Raw genomic sequence first — 20,342 nt, 5'->3', positions numbered from 1 at the left:
TTGAACCAACCTTGCAGCCATGGAGTAAATCCCACTTGGTCGTGGTGAATAATCATCTTAATGTACTGCTGAATCCTATTGGCTAGTATTTTGGTGAGAATTTTCACATCTGTGCTCATCAAGGATATTGGTCTGTAGTTCTCTTTTTTGATGGGATCCTTGTCTGGTTTTGGGATCAAGGTGATGCTGGCCTCATAAAATGAGTTTTGAAGTTTTCCTTCCATTTCTATTTTTTTAGAACAGTTTCAGGAGAATAGGAATTAATTCTTCTTTAAACGTTTGGTAGAATTCCCCCTGGGAAGCCGTCGGGCCTTGGGCTTTTGTTTGTTTGGAGATTTTTGATGACTGTTTCAATCTCCTTACTGGTTATGGGTCTGTTCAGGTCTTCTGTTTCTTCCTGGTTTAGTTGTGGTGTTTGTATGTCTCTAGAAATGCATCCAGTTCTTCCAGATTGTCAAATTCGTTTGCATAGAGTTGCTCATAGTATGTTCTTATAATTGTTTGGATTCCTTTGGTGTTAGTTGCGATATCTCCTCTTTCATTCATGATTTTATTTATTTGGGTCCTTTCTCTTTTCTTTTTGATAAGTCTAACCAGGGGTTCATCAATCTTATTAATTCTTTCAAGGCACCAGCTCCTAGTTTCATTGATTTGTTCTATTGTGGGGTTTTTGTTTTTGTTTTTGTTTTTTTGTTTGTTTCTATTTCATTGATTTCTTTTTTTTTTCAATTTATTTATTTTCAGAAAACAGTATTCATTATTTTTTCACCACACCCAGTGCTCCATGCAATCCGTGCCCTCTATAATACCCACCACCTGGTACCCCAACCTCCCACACCCCTACCACTTCCAACCCCTCAGATTGTTTTTCAGAGTCCATAGCCTCTCGTGGTTCACCTCCCTTTCCAATTTACCCCAACTCCCTTCTCCTCTCTAACACCCCTTGTCCTCCATGCTATTTGTTATGCTCCACAAATAAGTGAAACCATGTGATAATTGACTCTCTCTGCTTGACTTATTTCACTCAGCATAACCTTTTCCAGTCCCGTCCATGTTGCTACAAAAGTTGGGTATTCATCCTTTCTGATGGAGGCATAATACTCCATAGTGTATATTTCATTGATTTCTGCTCTGATCTTTATGATTTCTCTTCTCCTGCTGGGTGTAGGGTTTCTTTCTTGTTTCTTTCTTTCTCTGTTCTTTCTACAGCTCCTTTAGGTGTAAGGTTAGATTGTGTACTTGAGACTTTTCTTATTTCTTGAGAAATGCTTGTACTGCTATATATTTTCCTCTCAGGACTGCCTTTGCTGTGTCCTACAGATTTTGAACCGTTGTGTTTTCATTATCATTTGTTTCCATGATTTTTTTTCAATTCTTCTTTAATTTCCTGGTTGACTCATTCATTCTTTAGAAGGATGCTGTTTAGTCTCCATGTATTTGAGTTCTTTTCAAATTTCCTCTTGTGATTGAGTTCCAGCTTCAGAGCATTGTGGTCTGAAAAGATGCAAGGAATGATCTCAATCTTTTTATACTGGTTGAGACCTGATTTAGGACCCAGGATGTGATCTATTCTGGAGAATGTTCCATGTGCACTAGAGAAGAATGTGTATTCTGTTGCTTTGGGATGAAATTTTCTGAATAGATCTGTGATGTCCATCTGGTCCAGTGTGTCATTTAAGGCCTTTATTTCCTTGTTGATCTTTTGCTTGGATGATCTGTCCATTTCAGTGAGGGGAGTGTTAAAGTCCCCTACTATTATTGTATTGTTGTTGATGTTTGATTTTGTTATTAATTGGTTTATATAGTTGGCTGCTCCCACATTAGGGGCATAGATATTTAAAATTGTTAGATCTTCTTGATGGACAGACCCTTTGAGTATGATGTAGTGTCCTTCCTCATCTCTTATTATAGTCTTTGGCTTAAAATCTAATTGATCTGATATAAGGGTTGACTCCCCTGATTTCTTCTGATGTCCATTAGCATAGTAAATTGTTTTCCATCCCCTCACTTTAAATCTGGAGGTGTCCTGAGTCTGAAATGAGTTTCTTGTAGGCAACATATAGATGGGTTTTGTTTTTTTAATCCATTCTGATACCTTGTGTCTTTTGATTGGGGAATTATCCCATTAATATTCAGGGTAACTATTGAGAGATATGAATTTAGTGCCATTGTATTGCCTGTAAAATGACTGTTACTGTATATTGTCTCTGGTCCTTTCCGATCTACTACTTTTAGGCTCTCTCTTTGCTTAGAGGACCCCTTTCAATATTTCCTGTAGAGCTGGTTTGGTGTTTGCAAATTCTTTCACTTTTTGTTTATCCTGGAAGCTTTTTATCTCTTTTACTATTTTCAATGATAGCCTAGCTTGATATAGTATTCTTGGCTGCATGTTTTTCTCGTTTAGTGCTCTGAATATATCACGCCAGCTCTTTCTGGCCTGCCAGGTCTCTGTGGATAAGTCTGCTGCCAATCTAATATTTTTACCCTTTTATGTTACAGACTTTTTTTCCCAGGCTCCTTTCAGGATTTTCTCTTTGTTGCTAAGACCTGTAAATTTTACTATTAGGTGATCGGCTGTGGACCTATTCTTGTTGATTTTGATGGGGGTTCTCTGCACCTCCTGGATTTTGATGCTTGTTCCCTTTGCCATATTAGGGAAATTCTCTCCAATAATTCTCTCCAATATACCTTCTGCTCTCCTCTCTCTTTCTTCTTCTTCTGGAATACCAAATATTCTAATGTTGTTTCATCTTATGGTGTCACTTGTCTCTCGAATTCTCCCCTCGTGGTCCAGGAGCTGTTTGTCCCTCTTTTGCTCAGCTTCTTTTTTCTCTGTCATTTGGTCTTCTATATCGCTAACTCTTTCTTCTGCCTCATTTATCCTAGCAGTGAGAGCCTCCGTTTTTGATTGCACCTCATTAAAACTTTTTTTACTTCAACTTGGTTAGATTTTAGTTCTTTTATTTCTCCAGAAAGGACTTTTGTATCTCCCGAGAGGGTTTCACTAATATCTTCCATGCCTTTTTCAAGCCCATCTAGAACCTTGAGAATCATCATTTTGAACTCTAGATCTGATATATTACCAAGGTCTGTATTGATTAGGTCCCTAGCCTTTGGTACTGCCCCTTGTTCTATTTTTTTGTGGTGAATTTTTCTGACTTGTCATTTTGTCCAGAGTAGAGTATATGAAGGAGCAAGTAAAATACTAAAAGGGTGGCAAAGAGCCCAGGAAAATACGTTTTAACCAAATCAGAAGATACCCCAATTCGTGGGGGGGAGAAAGGGGATGAAAACAGGTTCAGGAAAAAAAATTAGCAATTAGAAAAAATAAAACGAATAAAGAAAAAAATATTAAAAAAGAAAAAAATACATATATTAGATAAGCTAGTTAAAAAACATTAAAAACGAAAAGGGTAAAAGTTAAAAAAATTAGCAGAAGAAGAAAAAAAAATTTTAAAAAATTAAATTAACTGCAAGACTAAAGAATCATGGGAGAAAGCCATGAGTTCAGTGCTTTGTTTTCTTCTCCTCTGGAATTCCACTGCTCTCCTTGGTATTGAACCTGCACTCCTTGGTAGGTGAACTTGGTCCTGGCTGAATTTCTTGTTGATCTTCTGGGGGAGGGGCCTGTTGTAGTGATTCTCAAGTGTCTTTGCCCCAGGCAGAGTTGCACCTACCAGGGGCCAGGCTGACTAATCTGCTCGGGTTCGCTTTCAGAAGCTTTTTTTCCTTGAACCCTTTCTGTAGAGTTCTGGAGAACGGGAATGAAAATGGTGGCCTCTCAGTCTCTGGCCCAGAGATGCTGAGAGCTCGGGGCCCCACTCCTTGGTGCACCCACAGAGAATGGTGCCCTATCACTCCCATCTCCCTGGCCTCAGGCCACGCTCCCAGCTCACCCAGGCTGAGACCGGTTCAAGGTAACCCCAAGCTCAGAGCTCACTCCTCGGCTCTGTCTCTGTAGCCAGCTTCCCTGTTCTAATACCTGCAAGCTCTGTGACACTCAGACACCCCTGATCCTTCTGTGATCCTGTGGGACCTGGGACCATGCTGACTCCGCATGGGCTTCACCCCGGTTTAGCCTCTGGAGCGATGTCCCTCAGTGGTACAGACTTTTAAAAGTCCCAATTTTATTCTCTGTGTCTCTGCCGCTTGCCATGAGCTGGTCCCTCCCCCCACAGTCTATTTTCCCATCGCTTTGGATTCACTTCTCCGCCAGTCCTACCTTTCAGAAAGTGGTTGATTTTCTGTTTCTAGCATTGCTGTTCTTCTCTTCGATCTCCTGTTGGATTTGTAGGTGTTTGCAATGTTTAGATAAGCTGTCTAGCTGATTTCCTACTACCTGATGTAGCCTCAGCCTGCTACATCTCCGCGATCTTCTCTACTGCCTGGCACAGTCTCATTCTTTCTTTATTTTTCTTTTTCTTTCTTCTTCTTTTTAAAGTTTTTTTTTGGCTCCAAAATATTCATGTGTGTGTTTGTGTGTGTGTGTGTGTGTCTTCCTGGTCCATTCATCTATTGGTGGAGTCTTAGGTTGTTTCTATATTCTACTATTGCAAATAATTCTTTTTGGATTAAGATTTCAATTTTCTTTGGGTAATTTCACCCTGTATTGTAATTACTGGATCATATGGTATTAACATTTTTAATTGTTGAGAAACTCCCATACTGGTTTCCACAGTGGCTGAACCAATTTACATTAACAACAATTTATCAGGTTTCTTTTCCTCCACATCCTCACCAACACATTACTTCTTGTCTTTTTTATTTTAGCCATTATGACAGGAGTAAGTGAGTTATTAAGATAACTGATTATGGTTTTTATTTCCATTTCTCTGATGATTGCTGATGTTGAGCAACTTTTCAAGTCTCTGTTGAATATCTGAATGTCTTCTTTGGAAAATTGTCTATTCAGATGCTCCACCCATTTTTAAATCAGATTCTTTACTTTTTTGTGTTGAGCTACATAAGTTCTTGGTATATTTTGGATATTAACCCCTTATTATATACATCATTTGCAAGTATCTTCTACTGTTCAGTAGATTGTTTTGAATTTTGTTGTTGGTTTTCTTATCTATGAAAAAGCTTTTTTTTAAAATTTTTATGTAGTCCAATAGTTTATTTTTTCTCTGCTTCCCTTGCCTATGGAACCCAGTTTAGAAAATGTCACTAAAGCTCATGTCCAAGAAATTACTTCCTGTGTTCTTTTCTAGGAGTTTTATGGCTTCAGATCTCACCTTTATGTGTTTACTTTTTGGGGGGTTTTTTGGTGTGTGGCTTTAGAAAGTGGTCCAGTTTTACTCTTAAAACTACCTATGCAAATTTAAAAAAAAAGTGTCTGCGCTGTTTTCACACCATTTCTTAGAGAAACTATCTACCCCCCTTGTATATTCTTGCTTTCATTGTAATAGCTTAATTGATCATATAACTGGATTTGTTTCTGAGTTTTCTTTCTTGTTCCACTGTTCCATGTGTATATTTCTCTGCCACATCCATACTATTTTGATGACTACAGCTTTGTAGTGTATCTTAAATTCTGGAATTTTGTGATACCTACAACTTTCTCAAGACTGATTTGGCTAGTCAAGGTCTTTTATGGTTCTATACAAATTTTGTGATTTTTTGTTTTAGTTCTGTAAAAAATGCTGTTGGTGCTTTTATAGGTATTGCATAGTCTGTGTATATCACTGTGGATAATATGGACATCCTAACAATATAATTTTTCCCAATCCATAAGCATGAAATATATTTCCACTTGTCATGTAGCATTCAATTTCTTTCATCAGTGTTTTATAGTTTCCAGAGTACAGGTCTTTCATCTCCTTGATTAAATCTATTCCTAGGTATTTTCTTCTTTTTGGTACAGATGTAAATGGAGGTTTTTTTTTCTTATTTCTTTTACTGCTACTTCATTATTAGCTTATGGAATTGCTACCAGTTATGGGGTATTAAATTTCTATCCTGCAACTTTGCTGAATTCATTTATTACTTCTAGTAGTTTTTTTGGTGGAATCTATGTTTTCTCATGTACAGTATCAAGTCATCAGAAAATAAAGGCAGTTTAATTTATTTTTCAATATGGATTCCTTCAGTTTGTCTTTCCGTTTTATTGCTGTACTTTGTTGAATAAAAAGTAGGGAAAATGGACATCTATGTATTATTCCTTACAATAGAGGAAAAGCTCTCAGTTTTTCACCATTAAGTAAATGTTGTCACCATTGAGCAAGATGTTAGCTCTGTCTTTTTCATAGACAGCCTTTAGTACACTGAGATGTGTGTTTTTTATTCTGAGCAGATTTTGAATTTTGTTAAATTATTTTTCTTCATTTGTTCAGGTGATTTATTTTTTAATTCCAGTACAGATAACAGGCAGTGTTATACTAGGATCAGGTGTACAATACAGTGATTCAGAATTTCTAATCCTTATTCCATGCTCATCATGATGATTGTACTTATAGTTCCCATCACTTATTTCATCTGTTATGCCACACACATCCCCTCTGATGATCTTCAGTTTGTTCTTAGCTAACAGTTAAAAGTCTGTTTTTGGGGGGTTCTCTTTTTCCTCTTTGATCATTTGTTTTGTCTCTTAAATTTCACACATAAGTGAAATCATATGGTGTTTGTCTTTCTCTGACTGATTTATGTCACTTGGCATTATACCCTCTTGACCCAGCTATGTGTTGCAAATAGCAAGATTATTTCTTTTTTATGGCTGGCAATATTCGAGTGTGTGTGTGAGTGTGTGTGTGTTTGTGTGTGTGTGTGTTTATAATGTTTGTCCATTCATCTGTTGATGGATTCTTGGTCTGCTTCTATAATTTGGTTATTATAAATAATGTTGCAGTAAAAATAGGGGGGATATATATTTAATTAGGGGTTTTTTTTTGCATTCTTTGCATAAATACCCAATAGTGGAACTTATGGATCATATAGTAGCTCTAGTATTCATTTTTTGAGGAACCTCCACACTGTTTTCCACAGTGGCTGCCCTAGTTTGCATTCCCACCACCAGTACACAAGGGTGGCTTTCTCTCCACATGCTCACTAACACTGTTGTTACTTGTACTTTTGATTTTAGCCATTCTGACATGTGTGAAGTGATATCTCATTGTGGGTTTGATTCTCATTTCTCTTAGTATGAGTGATGTTGAGCATCTTTTTATGAATCTGCTGGTCATCTGTATTTCTTCTTTTGAAAAGTGTCTATTCATATCTTCTATTCATTTTTTATTGGAAAACATACCTAGAAAAATGTTGCTACAGTCCATGTCACAGAAATAAATGCTAGTGTTCTCTTTGAGAATTTTCTAGTTTCAGGTCTCATATTTAGGTCCTTAATCTATTTTGAGTTTATTATTGTGCATAAGAAAGTTTTCCAGTCACTTTTAAAAAAAAATATTTTATTTATTTATTTGACAGACAGAGATCACAAGTAGGCAGAGAGGTAGGCAGAGGTGATAGGGGAAGCTGGCTCCCTACTGAGCAGAGAACCCCCCCCCCCGACATGGGGCTTAATCCCAGGACCCTGGAATCATGACCTGAGCCAAAGGCAGAGGCTTTAACCCACTAAGCCACAAAGGGACCCCATCCGCCGTGTTTTTTAGCACATAGCTCTCAGTTTTCCCAACACCATTTGTTGAAAATGCTGTCTTTTTCTCCATTGCATATTCCTAACTCTTTTAATGAAGATTAATTAACCATGTAACTGTGGATTTATTGCTGGGATCCCTATTCTGTTCTATTGATAAATGTGTTCATTTTGTGCCAGTACCATAGTTTTGAATACTATAGCTTTGTAGTAAATCTGGAATCATGAAATCCACATCTTTAGTTTTCTTTTTCAAAATTTATTTGCTTATTGGGTCTTTTTTTGGTTCCATATACATTTGAGAACTATTTGTTCTATTTCTATGAAAAACTGTATTTTTTAAGGGATTGCACTGAATCTGTAGATTGCTTTAAATACTATGGAAATTTCAACAATATTTGATCATCCAATCCATGAGCTTAGGAAAAATTTTTCATTTTTTTTGTGTTGTGTTTATTTCATCATTGATTCATAGTTTTCAGAGTACAGATCTTTCATCACTTTCGGTAAGTTTACTTCAATTTATTGTATTGTTTTTGATATAATTGTAAATAGGACTTTTTCTTAATTTCTATTTCCCCTACATTGTTATGGATATAAATAAATGGAATGGATTTCTGTATATTGATTTTGAATCCTGAAACCTTACTGAATTTATCCATTCTAGTAGTTTTTATGGCCAAGTCTTTAGTGTTTTCTATACATAGCATCAGGTCATCTGCGAATAGAGCTCCTCTAGATGTAAGGTTAGGTTAGTTGTTTGGGATTTTTCTTGCTTCTTGAAGTAACCCTTTATTGCTATAAACTTTCCTCTTAGAACAGATTTTGGTATATTCCAACGACTTGAGAACATTATATTTTCATTTTCATTTGTCTCCATATATATTTTTGGCTCACTCTTTGATTTCTTGGTTGGCCCATTCATTGTTTAGTAGCACATATTCAACCTCTATGAATTTGCATTCTTTCTAGACTTTTTCTTGTAGTTCATTTCTAATATCAAAGCATTGCTATTGGAAAATATGCATGGTATAACTTCAACCTGTGGTCTATTCTAGAAAATATTTCTTGTGCATTTAAAAAAATGTATATTCTGCTGTTTTAGGATGAAATGTTCTGAATATACCTGTTAAATGCATCTTGTTCAGTTTGCCATTCAATGCCACTGTTTCCTTGTTGATTTTGTTTTAACGATCTATTGACATAAGTGAGGCATTACATACCCCTACCATTATTGTATTATATCAATTTCTTCTCTTATGTTTGTTTTTAACTATTTCATTTATTTGGTTAGTCTTGTGTTGGAGGTATAAAAATGACAATTGTTATACCTTCTTGTTTGACTGTTGGCAATTTTGTAGTGTCCACCTGTGTATCTTATTACAGTCTTTATTTCAAAATCTATTTTGTCTGATATAAGTATTGTTACACCAGTATTCTTTGCATATCTACTTTCAATTAGCAATAATCGCGCCTCAGATAAACCTCATTGGCTACGATACTGCCAATGCGCAAAGCTGCATATCTACTTTCATGAAAAATTCTTCTCTATCCCTTTACTTTCAATCTTCATTTGTCTTTAGGTCTAAAATCAATCTGTTTTAGGGAGCATATTGATGACTCCTGCTTTTTCATCCATTCGATCACACTATATCTTTGGTTTGGAGTGTTTCACCCATTTACATTCAAAGTAATTAATGGTAGGCTTGTACTTACTGTATTTTGTTACTTGTTTTATGGTTGTTTTTGTAAGCTTTTTAAATTTTTTTATTTATTTTTAAAATGTCTTTTCAGTGTTCCAGAATTCAATGTTTATGCACCATACCCAGTGCTCCATTCAATATGTGCCCTCCATAATACCCACCACCAGGTTCTCCCAACCTCCCACCTCCCGCCACTCAAAACCCTCAAATTATTTTTCAGAGTCCACAGTCTCTCATGGTTCATCTCCCCCTCCAATTTCCCCCAAATCCTTTCTCCTCTCCATCTCCCCGTGTCCTCCATGTTATTCCTTATGCTCCACAAATGAGCAAAACCATATGATAATTGACTCTTTCTGCTTGACTTATTTCACTCAGCATAATCTCTTCCAGTCCCGTCCATGTTGATGCAAAAGTTGGGTATTCATCCATTCTAATGGAGGCATAATACTCCATAGTGTATATGGACCACTTCTTCCTTATCCATTCATGTGAAGGGCATCTTTGTTCTTGCCACAGTTCGATGACTGTGGCCATCGCTGCTATGAACATTAGGGTACAGATGGCCCTTCCTTTCACTACATCTGTATCTTTGGGGTAAATACCCAGTAATGCAACTGCAGGTCATACAGAAACTCTATTTTTAATTTCTTGAGGAATCTCTACACTGTTTTCCAAAGTGGCTGCACCAACGTACATTCCCACCAGCAGTGTAAGAGGGTTCCCCTTTCTCCACATCCTCTCCAACACACGTTGCTTCCTGTCTTATTGATTCTGGCTATTCTAACTGGTGTAAAGTGGTACCTCAATGTGGTTTTCATTTGAATCTCCCTGGTGGCTAGTGATGATGAACACTTTTTCATGTGTCGGTTAGCCATTTGTATGTCTTGATTGGAGAAGACATCTGTTCATATCTTCTGCCCATTTTTTAATAGGATTGTCTGTTTTTTGTGTGTTGAGTTTGAGGAGTTCTTTATAGATCCTGGATATCAGTCCTTTGTCCTTATTGTCATTTGCGAATATCTTCTCCCATTCCATGGGTTGCCTCTTTGTTTTGTTGTCTGTTTCCTTTGCTGTGCAGAAGCTTTTGATCTTGATGAAGTCCAAAAATTCATTTTTGCTTTTGTTTCCTTTGACTTTGGAGACTTATCTTGAAAGAAGTTGCTGTGGCTGATATCGAAGAGGTTACTACCTATGTTCTCCTCTAGGATTCTGATGGATTCCTGCCTCATGTTGAGGTCTCTTATCCATTTTGAGTTCATCTTTGTGTATGGTGCAAGACAATGGTTGCGTTTCATTCTTCTACACATAGCTGTCCAATTTTCCCAGCACCATTTATTGAAGAGACTATCTTTTTTCCACTGTATATTTTTTCCTGCTTTGTCGAAGATTAATTGACCATAGAGTTGAGGGTCCATATCTGGGCTTTCTACTTCATTCCACTGGTCTGTGTGTCTGTTTTTATGCCAGTACCATGCTGTCTTGGTGATCACAGCTTTGTAGTAAAGCTTGAAATCAGGCAATGTGATGTCCACAGTTTTTTTTTTTTTCAACATTTCCTTGGCAATTTGAGGTCTTTTCTGATTCCATATAAATTTTTGGATTGTTTGTTGTATCTCTTTGAAGTTGGAGTTTTGGTCAGAATGGAATTGAAAGTATAGATTACTCTAGGCAGTATAGACATTTTAACAATGTTTATTCTTCCAATCCAAGAGCATGGAATGCTCTTCCATCTTTTTTATGTCTTCTTCAATTTCTTTTATGAGGGTTCTGTAGTTCCTTGAGTACAGATACTTTACCTCTTTGGTTAGGTTTATTCCCAGGTATCTTATGGTTCTTGGTGCTATAGTAAAGGGAATTGATTCTCTAATTTCCCTTTCTGTATTTTCATTGTTAGTGTATAAGAAAGCCACTGATTTCTGTACATTGATTTTGTGTCCTGCCACATTACTGAATTGCTGAATGAGTTCTTGCAGTTTGGGTGTGGAGTCTTTTGGGTTTTCCATATAAAGTATCATGTCATCTGCGAAGAGAGATAATTTGACTTCTTCATTGTCAATTTGACCTTTTATTTCTCTTCGTTGTCTGATTGCTATTGGATTGACTTGTAATACTATGTTGAACAAGAGTGGTGAGAGTGGTCATCCTTGTCATTTTCCTTATCTCAAAGGGAAGGCTGTCAGCTTTTCCCTATTGAAGATGATATTCACTGTGGATTTTTCATAGATGGATGTTATGGTCCTCTATCCCTATACTCAGAAGAGTTTTAATCAGAAAAGGATGCCTTATTTTGTCAAATTTTTTTATGCATTACCACTCTCAGCAATAGACAGATCATCTAAGCAGTAATCAAAAAAACAACAGCTTTGAATAACACCTTGGACCAGATGGACCTCATACATATATACAGAGCATTCCACCATAAAATAACAGAATACTCATTCTTCTCAAGGACACACGAAACCTTCTCCAGAATAGGCCACATACTAGGTCACAAATCAGGTCTCAACTGATGCCAAAAGATTGATATCATTCCCTGCATATTCTCAGACCACAATGCTTTGGAGCTGGAGCTCAATCACAAGAAAAGGTTGGAAGAAATTCAAACACTTGGAAGCTAAAGATTATCCTGCTCAAGAATGTTTGGATCAACCATGAAATCAAAGAAGAACTTAAACAATTCATGGAAACCACTGATAATGATGACACAATGGTCCAAAACCTATGGGATAGGTCAAAGGCTGTCCTAAGAGGGAAATGTATAGCCATCCAATCCTCACTCAAACAAATAGAAACATCCTGACTACACAAACTCTCTTTACACCTTAAATAACTTGAGAATCAAAAACAAATTGAGCCTACCCCACACACAAGAAGAGCAATAATTAAGATTAGAGCATAACAATGAGTTAGAAACCAGATATACAGTGGAACACATCAATGAAATTAGAAGTTGGCCCCTTGAAAGAATTAATAAGGTTGATAAACATCTGGCCAGACTCATCCAAAAGAAGAGAAAGGACCCAAATTAATAAAATTATGAATGAAAGGGGAGAGATAGTGACTCTATCTCTCTATCTTCTGACTCTATCAGAAATTATTATCAAGAGCTCTATGCCAAAAAGTTAAGAAACCTAGAATAAGTGGGTGCATTCCTGGAAACCTACAAACTTCCAAGACTAAAACAGGAAGAAATTGACAGCATTTACAGACCAATAACCAGTAACAAGATTGAAGCAGTGATCATAAACTTCCCCCAAAAAACAAGAGTCCCAGACTGGATGGATTCCCTGGGAAATTCTACCAAACATTCAAAGAATGAAATAACACCTACTCTCCTGAAGTTGTTTCAAAAAATTGAAGCAGAAGGAAAACTTCCAGATTATTTCTATGAAGCCAGCATTAACCTTGATCCCCAAACCAGGCAATGACCCCACCAAAAAGAAGAATTTCCAACCAATATCCCTGATGAATATGGATGTCAAGATTCTCAATAAGATCCTAGCTAATAGGATCCAACAGTACATTAAAAGATTATCCACCATGAACACATGGGATTTGTGCCTGGGATGGAAGGGTGGTTCAGCATTCACAAATCAACCAATGTGATAGAACAAATCAATAAGAAAAGAGAGAAGAACCACATGGTCCTCTCCATTGATGTGGAAAAAAATCATCTGACAAAATAAAGCATAGTTTCCTGATTGAAACCCTTCAGAGTATAGGCATAGAGGGAACATTCCTTGAATTCATAAAATCCATCTATGAAAAACTCACAGTGAATATCATGTTCAATGGGGAAAAGCTGACAGCCTTCCCTTTGAGATCAGAGACATGACAAGGATGCCCACTCTTGCCATTGTTGTTCAACAGCAACAGTCTAGCGACAGCAATCCTAGCGACAGTCCTAGTGACAGCAATCAGATAACCAAGAGGAATAAAAGGCATTCAAACTGGCAAAGAAGAAGTTAAACTCTCTTTTTTTGCAGATGACTTGGTAGTTTATGTGGAAAACCTGAAAGACTCTAGCTCCAAATTATTAGAACTCATATAGCAATTCAATCATGTGGCAGGATATAATATCAATGAACATAAATCAGTTTCTTTCTTATGCACCAACAATGAAACTGTAGAAAGGGAAATTAGAGGATTGATTTAATTTACAATAACACCAAAACCTTTAAGATACTTTGGAATAAACCTGTCCAAAGAGGTAAAGGATCTATACTTGAGGAACTACAGAACACTCATGAAAGCAATAGAAGATACAGAAAGATGAAAAAGCATTCCATGCTCATGTATCAGAAGAATAAACAGTATTAAAATGTCAGTGCTTCCCAGAGAGATCTATACTTTATATGCCATCCCAATCAAAATTCCACGGGCATTTTTCAAAGTGCTGGAACAATCCTAAAATTCGTATGGAAGCAGAAAAAAACCCGAATTGCCAAGAAAATGTTGAAAAAAGAAAAACAAAGCTTGGGGGCAGCACACTTCCCGATTTCAAGCTTTGTTACAAAGCTTTTATCACCAAGACAGCACAAAAACACACACAGAGAAATTAAAAAAAAAAAAAAAACAGACAATTGCCACAAAAACAAACACACGGACCAGTGGAACAGAGTAGAGATCTCAGATATGGACCCTCAACTCTATGGTCAAATAATCTTCAATGAAGCTGGAATATATCCAGTGATAAAAAGACAGTCTCTTCAATAAATGGTGCTGGGAAAATTGGAAAGCTGCATACAGAAGAATAAAACCCAACTATTCTCTTATACCATAAACAAAGATAAACTCAAAATGGATGAAAGACCTCAGTGTCAGACAGGAATATTTCAAAATCCTAGAGAAGAACATAAGCAGTAAACTCTTCAACATCAGCCACAATAACTTCTTTTCAGACATGGCTCTGAAGGCAAAGGAAACAAAAGTGGAAATGAACTTTTGGGACTTCATCAAGATAAAAAGCTTCTGCACAACAAAGAAAATAGTCAACAAAACTGAGGTAACACATGGAATGGGAGAAATTTTCAAATGGCACTGCAGGCAAAGGGCTGATATCCAAGATTTATAAAGAACTTCTCATTCTTGACACCCAAAAAAACATATAATCAAGTCCAAAAAACAGACAGAACACATGAGCAGACTCTTCTCAAAGAAGATATACAAGTGACCAACAGACACATGAAGTCTTCATCATCTTTAGCCATCAGGGAAATTCTAATCAAAACCACATTGAGATACCACCATACACTGGTTAGAATGGCAAAAATTAACAAAGCAAGAAACAACAAATGTTGGAGAGGATGTGGAGAAAGGTCAACCCTCTTACACTGTTGGTGGGAATGCAAGCTCATGGAGCCACTTTGAAAAACAGTGTGGAGATTCCCCCAAAAATTAAAAATAAAGCTACCCTAAGAGCTAGGAATTGCACTACTGTGTATTTATCCCAAAGATACAGATGTAGTGAAAAGAAGAGCTATATGCACCTCAATATACATAGCAGCAATATCCACAATAGCCAAATTGTCAAAGGAGCCAAGATGTTCTTAAACAGAGGATGGATAAAGAAGATATGGTCCATATATACAATGGAATATTACTCAGTCATCAGAAGGGATGAATGCCCAACTTTTGCATCTACATGGAGAGGATTGGAGGAGATTATGCTAAGTGAAATAAGCCAAGCAGAGAAAGTCAATTATCATATGGTTTCACTTAGTTGTGGAACATAAGGAATAGTATGCAGGATATTAGGAGAAAGAAGAGAAAATGAAGGAGAGAATAATCGGTGTGTCGGCGGGGTGGGGGCAAACCATGAGAGACTGGGACTCCAAGGAACAAACTGAGGGTTTGAGAGGAATGGAGCTGGGGGGATGTGTTCGTCTGGTGGTGGGTATTAAGGAGGGCACATATTGCATGGATCCCTGAGTGTTATATGTAAACAATGGATTTTGAAAAACTACATCAAAAACTAATGATGTATTGTATGGTGACTAACATATATAATAAAAAAAATTTAAAAGTCTCATTCACTTATTTAAGTTAATAAATTAAATGTTTCTAAAATCATCACATAAACATGTTAATTTGGTGATTATTTGTATAATCTTGATGAGAAAATTGAGGCAAAGTAGTCAAGCAAATTATTCCTAATTTCTCTAAGTGTAGGAATAAGCCCATGGCTAATTCTCGTTAGGCTCCATTTTGTTTCTACTAAAATATATATACTTATATTCAAAGTAAGGAGAGACAGAAAAACAAAATTGAAAAGGAAAAGACAATGCTATTTTAATTTGACTGAATTCTCTTTCATTTATCTTACTGAAAATGTTTGGGAATAAGGAATTAACATCAGATTAAAATGGAAAAAAATCATCATGTGAGAATAAATTGGAACACTCATGGGGAAAAGATAGGATAAGACTATAAGACCATGGTCATTTTAACTACAAATAGCACTAAAACCGGGGTACTACATTCTACAAAACAAGAAGGCAATTATATTTAGATTTACTTGAAATGTGAGCTCTCCTATGAACAGGATAATGCATCTCACACACACACAAAAAGATAAAGAATCAGAGAAAAACAAAAGCTCTCCAACCAGCATACCAAAAGAGAGATGGGACATTCCCCTCATAATGATAATATGACAGTATGTGAAATTTCCTCATAAAGAATCTAAGTACTAATAAAAGGATGCACAGTATTTCAGAAATGAAATAAATTTTTGATATACTTAAAGTGATGTCTTGTTGAAATGAATTTTGTCATGTACTTATTTTTAACATTTATTAGTCAGACTAAATTTTAATATTTATATGGTGTTTTTAATTCCTTATATTTGATAAGTATACATTTTATTAATGTTTATTATTTTTAATATTATTTGACTTCCCCTTTTAATTGTCTTCCTAAACTTCTTAAGGTATGATCCAAAAAATGATTCATGGTCAACTGTGGCACCTCTGAGTGTTCCTCGAGATGCTGTTGCTGTATGTCCCCTTGGAGATAAACTCTATGTGGTTGGAGGATATGATGGACATACTTATTTGAACACTGTTGAGTCATACAATGCACAGAAAGATGAATGGCAAGAGGTACTGTCATTGAAAGTATTTAAATGAATACATTTCAGGTTTTAATAAAAGTCTTTACAATATATGTTCGGAATTAATTCCATTTTCTTCTCTAAGGCCTACTCAGAATCTTTTAGTGAAATTTGTAGTATTTGCTTTCTCTGTACTATAGAGTGCTAGTTAGTTGATCTAATTTGTCATTGGCAAGATTCATCAGTACTTCTGTGAAAGGGAACAGAACATTCTCTTGGCTTTATGGACTCATTCATTTGATAGAAAAGTGAATCTAATTCAATAATTCAAAAGCTTTACTCAAGTGAATACAAGTCAATAAATTTGAAAGCCTTACTCTGGCCAACTTTCTAAGTATGTATTATGACTTGAGAACCAAAGTGCAAAGTCCTCATTAACAAATATCTGTCCCTCTTATTGGTTGTTGACCAGGGGAAATTTCTTTCAGTCCCGTTTTCTAGAGATTGTAAACTACAACACTCTTCATTCTTAATCAGTCATTAAAGGAATTTAGTGAACAATGAGAGACTGGAATTAAACCCTCTCAAGAATGCTGGGCATCTAATAGAAGAAATTTTAAGGAGAGAAACAGAAGAAGCCCTGAAAGGACTTCTTGGGGATGCTAAAGGGAAACTTGATGCTTTTGATATTTTTTTCTAGTGATAACTCTGGATTTATTCCAAAATATTTAATGGTGTTCTGTTAATTAAATTAAGGCTTAATTTAAAAAAATAATAAAATATGATTAACTCCTCATAGTTTCCATGAACAGGCAAACATTATATTTTGTCTCTAAGCTCACCTTCCTTTATACTGACTTCATGCTGCTCTATATTCTGCACAGTAAATTGGTTACTGTTCTAAATAAATATATGTTAATATAATACCAACTGATGATGGCTTTCTATCTCTTCCCTCTGACAATTTGATTTGTAAAGACCCTCAGAAACACCCCCATTCTGTTATGTTGATAACTTCTTACTTTATCAGTGCTTAGGACCAGCTAGGAATGGAAGGGAAGAAAATAAATTAACAGACAAGGATTTGTTAAGTCAAATTCAATATCAAAATGTTTGCTAAAGCAATGACCATTTTCGTCAAACTGTGGAAAGAACCAAGATGCCCTTCAACGGATGAATGGATAAGGAAGATGTGGTCCATACACACTATGGAGTATTATGCCTCCATCAGAAAGGATGAATACCCAACTTTTGTAGCAACATGGACAGGACTGGAAGAGATTATGCTGAGTGAAATAAGTCAAGCAGAGAGAGTCAATTATCATATGGTTTCACTTATTTATGGAGCATAACAAATAACATGGAGGACATTGGGAGATGGAGAGGAGAAGGGAGTTGAGGGAAATTGGAAGGGGAGGTGAACCATGAGAGACTATGGACTATGAAAAGCAACCTGGGGGTCTTGAAGGGGGAGGGGGTGGGAGGTTGGGGGAACAAGGTGGTGGGTATTATGGAGGGCACGTATTGCATGGAGCACTGGGTGTGGTGCGAAAACAATGAATACTGTTACTGAATACTGAATACTGTTGCTAAGCTTGTGAAATTTAATTTTCTGAAAATTGCAGACCAATAGGTTAAGAGACCTAGATTCTATTCCTGGCTTTTCACTGTTTCAATGTGTGACCTTGGAAAAGAGTGAAAGAGAGCTAACAAATAATGGATATATAAACTCTATCTGCAAAATTATTTTTATTCATTATCTCACTTAAACTTAATAAAAACCTTGAAGGATTTCAAGCTGATAATTTTAGCTATAGTTTTTATTATTAGCTGTAATTATTCAAATGAGGAAATTTTCAATCAAAATCACCTGCTTCTCAGACTCAGCTCTATGTAATTTAAATAATATGTTATTTCTGTCACACTGGACAGTTATCTGGACTACATTTTCCCTCTTTATACCAGGTGAAGATTGGACCAGAATAGCTAAAGACTTGTTTAACTCCAACATGATATATTATATACATTATGTTGAAGACAGAGTTCATTAAGATATTATTTCTTCCCTTGTTTTTGTTCTGCTTTGTTGCTTTTCTCTTTTAGGAAGTTCCTGTCAACATTGGAAGAGCTGGAGCATGTGTTGTGGTGGTGAAGCTGCCATAAAGCTATCTTTATCAATAGATGGGAAACTGGACATTTCATGAAATGGATTAGGAGGAAGAGAAGAAGGAACGTGTTCTTTCCTTTGATTAGGAATCAAACATGAACATTGTTGCATTCTTTTAATATGTAGCTATAATTGCTCTCATTTGTAAAGTCAAAACAAGTTTTCCAACATGAATTACATATAGGTGTTAAATGTATATGTTGTTGCAGCTGATACTGTAAGTGGAAATCAAATAGTCTAGGTTTAACCTCATTACTAAAAATTTTAAGGGAAATCAATAGTGGCCAACGTATGAAAAACTATAGAAACACTGGTATTTTTTTTGACTTAAGAATGTGAGAATTTAAAAACATTTTATATTTAAAAACAAAAAATATACTCTATTTTCTGAAATACAATATAAAAGAGAATATCTAAAGCTAAAACATGAAGTCTGATTTCCAGTAAGACATCATTCTCTTCTTCAAAAACACCCCAAATAGCTAAATAATACTTCATTTTACCAACAGGAAGGCTATTACAGGGTTAGGGCTAAAAAATAACTCATGTTATTTTTTATTTTATTCTGATCACAGTATGTTGAAATTTTCAGACTTCTCTTTTACAGCACCATCTTTCAAAGCACACATACAGATTCAGTATTTTTATCATATTGTCTTATTAAACTTCTTACTAGTAAAATATTATAATTTCATATACAATCTATATAATAAAATAGTAAATATTATATTGATACAAACTATGACATCAGCTTTAAAGTGTCAGGGCCTCGCTTATTTAAGAAGTAGTACTCTCAAACATTTCCTTGAACTCTATAAAGAACTATTATTAAATTAAAGAATTTTTCCAAAAAAATTCTCAAAGAACAGGAAAATTGAGAAGGCATCAAATTGTTCAATATCCATGGTTAATTCTATAATTATATTTTAGGTACGAATACATTGTTTCTGTTAATATTATATTCATCCTGAAAAAAATGTTAAGGATATATGCAGTACAAAAAACTTTCAAAATTAAAAAGAAAAATAGCTAGTTGGGTAGTATCTTACCTTTAAATCTCTACTTCCATTTATCCTACTGTAGAAATATTTAAGATAAAATGTTGAAAAAGAAACTTCTATATGAAAGTAACTTTTCAAGTGAACATGTGATTTTAGAATTTATGCAATGTTCTTTTTAAAAATGCTTTGTATTGTAGTATGTGAAACCAACAAATAAAACCTAGAGAGATGCTTATAACACATGCTACTACCTTTTAGGTTTTAAAAAAGAGCAACAAAACTTGTACAAAAATATCTGTATTTTGACAAAATGAATTTAAATAAAATCTATTTCCTCAGGTTATAGTGTGATTTTAGATTATGTTAAGTGCAACTTAAATTTAATTTTTATATTTATTGTCCCAATAGTTAAAATATTTAAACACAAAAATAAAAGTTCCCTCCTTTGTTTCTTATTACTGCTACTGTCTTTAATGATAAATAGAGGTTTGTGTACATCTTCATTTCCAGGGTTGTAGAGATGGAGGCATAGAAAATGCTGTAAAAAATAACACACATAGCTCTATTGAGCTGTTAAATTCATCTTATTCAAATCCGTGTAGAAGTAGACTTATGTAACTTTTATCCCTAAAGCACAGTCTGGCCTGTCAAGTTAAATTGGAGAATGAGCCAATGGAAAGGAAAGAACAAAGGATCTATCAGACCTATCACAGCCCAGTTTGCCAATGCTCCAGTCACTGCTAGATGGCACCAATAGGGAGACTGTGCTCAGAGTCATGCCTGGTCAGGTAAGTAGAGATTGAATAGTATTTTCTTGATGGCCCATTTG

The 20,342-nt window shown here is 35.6% G+C and overlaps 1 protein-coding gene and 1 non-coding gene across 2 annotated transcripts in view; one reads left to right on the top strand and one right to left on the bottom strand.

Annotated features, from left to right (window-relative positions):
* Nucleotides 1-18,508, top strand: part of KLHL4 (kelch like family member 4) — a 135,578-nt gene extending 117,070 nt beyond the window's left edge. Inside the window, 2 exon segments of the mRNA XM_044234714.1 lie at nucleotides 16,223-16,394; nucleotides 18,449-18,508. Coding sequence (XP_044090649.1) covers nucleotides 16,223-16,394; nucleotides 18,449-18,508 — 232 coding nt within the window.
* On the bottom strand, nucleotides 8,968-9,107 carry LOC122897737. The gene has a single exon (XR_006382603.1). It is a non-coding gene; the product is annotated as a U4 spliceosomal RNA (small nuclear RNA).
* Nucleotides 18,509-20,342: the final 1,834 nt, after the last annotated feature.

This window comes from Neovison vison, chromosome X, assembly GCF_020171115.1.
Source record: "Neovison vison isolate M4711 chromosome X, ASM_NN_V1, whole genome shotgun sequence".
NCBI lineage: Eukaryota > Metazoa > Chordata > Mammalia > Carnivora > Mustelidae > Neogale > Neogale vison.
Note: the sequence above shows the minus strand (reverse complement) of the source record. Positions and strands in the feature narration are given on the sequence as shown.